The 2993-nt window shown below is 55.8% G+C and overlaps 1 protein-coding gene across 1 annotated transcript; it reads left to right on the top strand.

The window, feature by feature from the left end:
• Positions 1–1166: 1166 nt before the first annotated feature.
• Positions 1167–2381, top strand: LOC116969594 (zinc finger protein 551-like). Its single transcript, XM_033016424.1, has one exon. It carries the CDS (start codon positions 1271–1273, stop codon positions 2333–2335), a length of 1065 nt encoding a protein of 354 aa, XP_032872315.1. The 5' UTR covers positions 1167–1270; the 3' UTR covers positions 2336–2381.
• The last annotated feature ends 612 nt before the right edge of the window (positions 2382–2993 follow it).

Consider the following 2993-nt stretch of genomic DNA (forward strand, 5'->3'; position numbering starts at 1 on the left):
ATACGGTGAATGACCAACATGCACACATGTACGCACACACTCATTGACATTAACTGACACTAAGAAATTAATATTGAATTGCTAAACTTGCTATTGTGTTGTACTGCTTACATCTACAAGAACGTGTAGCAATCAATAAAGGGCTATAGGCCTATTGCGAGTTTATGTACAGCGATATATATATCCATGCACTGTATACTTGTATTTATACTTATGCATCTTAAATATGTATGTCATGTTTTATACTTTGGCAATATAACAATGTATTTTTTATCATGCCAATAAAGTTTTTAAATTGAAAATTGAATTGAACTGATAGAGAGAAAGAGACAGAGAGACAGAGAGATAGAGATGGAGAGAGAGAGAGAGAGAGAGAGAGAGAGCGAGAGAGAGAGACTGAGAGGGAGAGACAGAGAGAAAGAGTGACAGAGAGAGAGGGACAGTGATATAGAGAGGGAGAAAGCGAGAGTTACAAAGAGAGAGAGACAGAGAGAGAGGCAGAGACAGAGATAGAGAGAGAGAAAAAAACATACAGAGAGAGAGACAGAGAGAGAGAGAAACTGCTGGAGTAACTCAGCATGTCAGGCAGCATCTGTGGATAGACACAAAGTGCTGGAGTAATTCAGCAGGACAGGCAGCATCTGTGGAGAAGATGGACAAAAAGTGCTGGAATAACTCAGCGGGCCAGGCAGCATCTGTGGAGAGAAGGATTGGGTGACATTTTGGGTCGAGACCCTTTGGTTTAGTTTAGAGATGCAGCGCGGAAACAGGTCTTTCGGCCCGAGAAGTCCGTGCCGACCAGCGATCACCTCGTACACTAGAACTATCCTACGCACATTAGGGACAATTTAACAATTTTGCGGAGGCCAATTAATCTACAACCATGAACGTCTTTGAAATGTTGGAGGAAACCGGAGCACCCGGAGTAAAAACCCAAGCAGGTCAAGGAGACAACGTACAAATTCCACACAGACAGCACCCGTAGTCAGGATCGAACCCGGGTCTCTGGCGGTGAGGCAGCAACTGTACCGGTGAGCCACTGTGCCGCGCAGAATTATATAACGGATTCCTCCGCCATAAACGCACCCAATATGTGTTAATAATATGCTGTTTGCCAACTTGTTGACCCTCTGTGTTCCCCTCCTGCAGGGTTTAGGAGCCGTTGCTGTGGACGGTGTGACGGGGACTTGAGCGGCCATTGAGGGCGGCCAGGGTGAGCCTCCCCCACCCCCCCTCCCCCCAATCTACTTGGTGTGCGGGCTGAGCTACGATGGAGGACCGCATGACGGGGCACAAAAAGGAGAAGCGTTATGAGTGCGACGTGTGTGGCAAGGCCTGTCAGTACCCGAGCGAGCTGGAGACCCACCGGCGGGTGCACACGGGAGAACGCCCCTTCCACTGCTCGGAGTGCGACAAGAGCTTCACCAGCTTCAGTACCCTGCCACGGCACAAACGCGTGCACTCCAGCGAGAGGCCCTTCACCTGCTCCGACTGCGGCAAGAGCTTCAAGATGGCGAATGAGCTGAAGATCCATCGGCGGGTGCACACGGGCGAGAAGCCCTATCGCTGCTCCACCTGCGGCAAGAGCTTTGCCCAGTTGTCGGGGCTGCAGGTGCACCGGCGGGTGCACAGCAGTGAGCGGCCCTTCACCAGCTCCGATGGCGGCAAAGGCTTCAAGTCGGCACCAGCGCTGAAGAAGCACAGGCGTGTGCACACCAGCGACCGTCCCTTCAACTGCGCCCAGTGTGGCAAGGGCTTCTCCCGCTCCGCCAGCCTGCTGTTGCACCAGCGCGCCCACACTGGCGAGCGCCCCTACACCTGCATCCAGTGCGGCAAGGGCTTCACTTCCTCCAGCAAGTTGCTGTTGCACCAGCGCACCCACACTGGCGAGCGCCTCTACACCTGCATCCAGTGCGGCAAGGGCTTCACCCAGTCTAGTCACCTGCTGGAGCACCAGCGCGCCCACACTGGCGAGCGCCCCTACACCTGCATCCAGTGCGGCAAGGGCTTCACCTCCTCCAGCAAGTTGCTGTTGCACCAGCGCACCCATACTGGCGAGCGTCCCCACAACTGCATCCAGTGCGGCAAGCGCTTCACCCAGTCCAGCAACCTACTGGTGCACCAGCGCACCCACACCGGCGAGCGCCCCTACGCCTGCGCCCAGTGCGGCAAGGGCTTCACCCGCTCCAGCAACCTACTGGAGCACCAGAGCACCCACACCGGCGAGCACCCCTACACCTGCGCCCAGTGTGGCAAGGGCTTTTCCCGCTCCTCCAGGCTGCTCTCCCACCAGCGGGTGCACGCCGGCGACCGTCCCGTCCCCAGCCAGGTGTGAGGAGAGAGCTTTGCCATGGCCTCCCGTGCCCCGTCTAATCAGCGCGTGCACACCAGTGGCCAGCCCTACGACTGCCCGTACTGCGGTGAGGAGTTTGACAGCTCACGGGGGTTGCGGCAGCACCGGCGGATCCATGCCGGCGAGCAGCTGCTCCCACTGTGAAAAGAGAGCATGGGGGCTGCGGGAGCACCATCGGTTACACACCGGAGAGAGACCCTTTGTGTGCGCTGAGTGTGGCAAGGGTTTCACCCACATGTCCAGCCTGTGGCAGCACCGGCGTACCCACAGCGGTGAGCGCCCCTTCCCCTGCCCGTCCTGTGGTAAGGGCTTCACCCGCCTTGACCACCTGCTGGAGCACCGGCGAGTCCACACCGGCCATCGCCCCTTCACCTGCCCGCTCTGTGGCAAGGCTTTTGCCCGCTCTTCCAGCCTGCTGGCACACCGCCACGTGGATAGATAGGCGCTGTTTAGGTAAACAAAAAATGCTGGAAGGAATGGGTATTGTTTTGGGTCTTTTCTTCACTCACACATTCCTTCTCTCCAGAGATGCTGCCTGTCCCGCTGAGTTACTCCAGCACTTTGTATCCTTTTTTGTAAACCAGCATCTGCAGTTCCTTGTTTTTATCTCTGCACCTTCCTCAAAGCCTCCACATCAGTC

Source organism: Amblyraja radiata, unplaced genomic scaffold (genome assembly GCF_010909765.2).
Source record: "Amblyraja radiata isolate CabotCenter1 unplaced genomic scaffold, sAmbRad1.1.pri S89, whole genome shotgun sequence".
In the NCBI taxonomy this organism is placed as follows: domain Eukaryota; kingdom Metazoa; phylum Chordata; class Chondrichthyes; order Rajiformes; family Rajidae; genus Amblyraja; species Amblyraja radiata.

Bases quoted from the DNA above. Each gene is read 5' to 3' on its own strand.
- LOC116969594 (XM_033016424.1), top strand. From the start codon at position 1,271: ATGGAGGACCGCATGACGGGGCACAAAAAGGAGAAGCGTTATGAGTGC.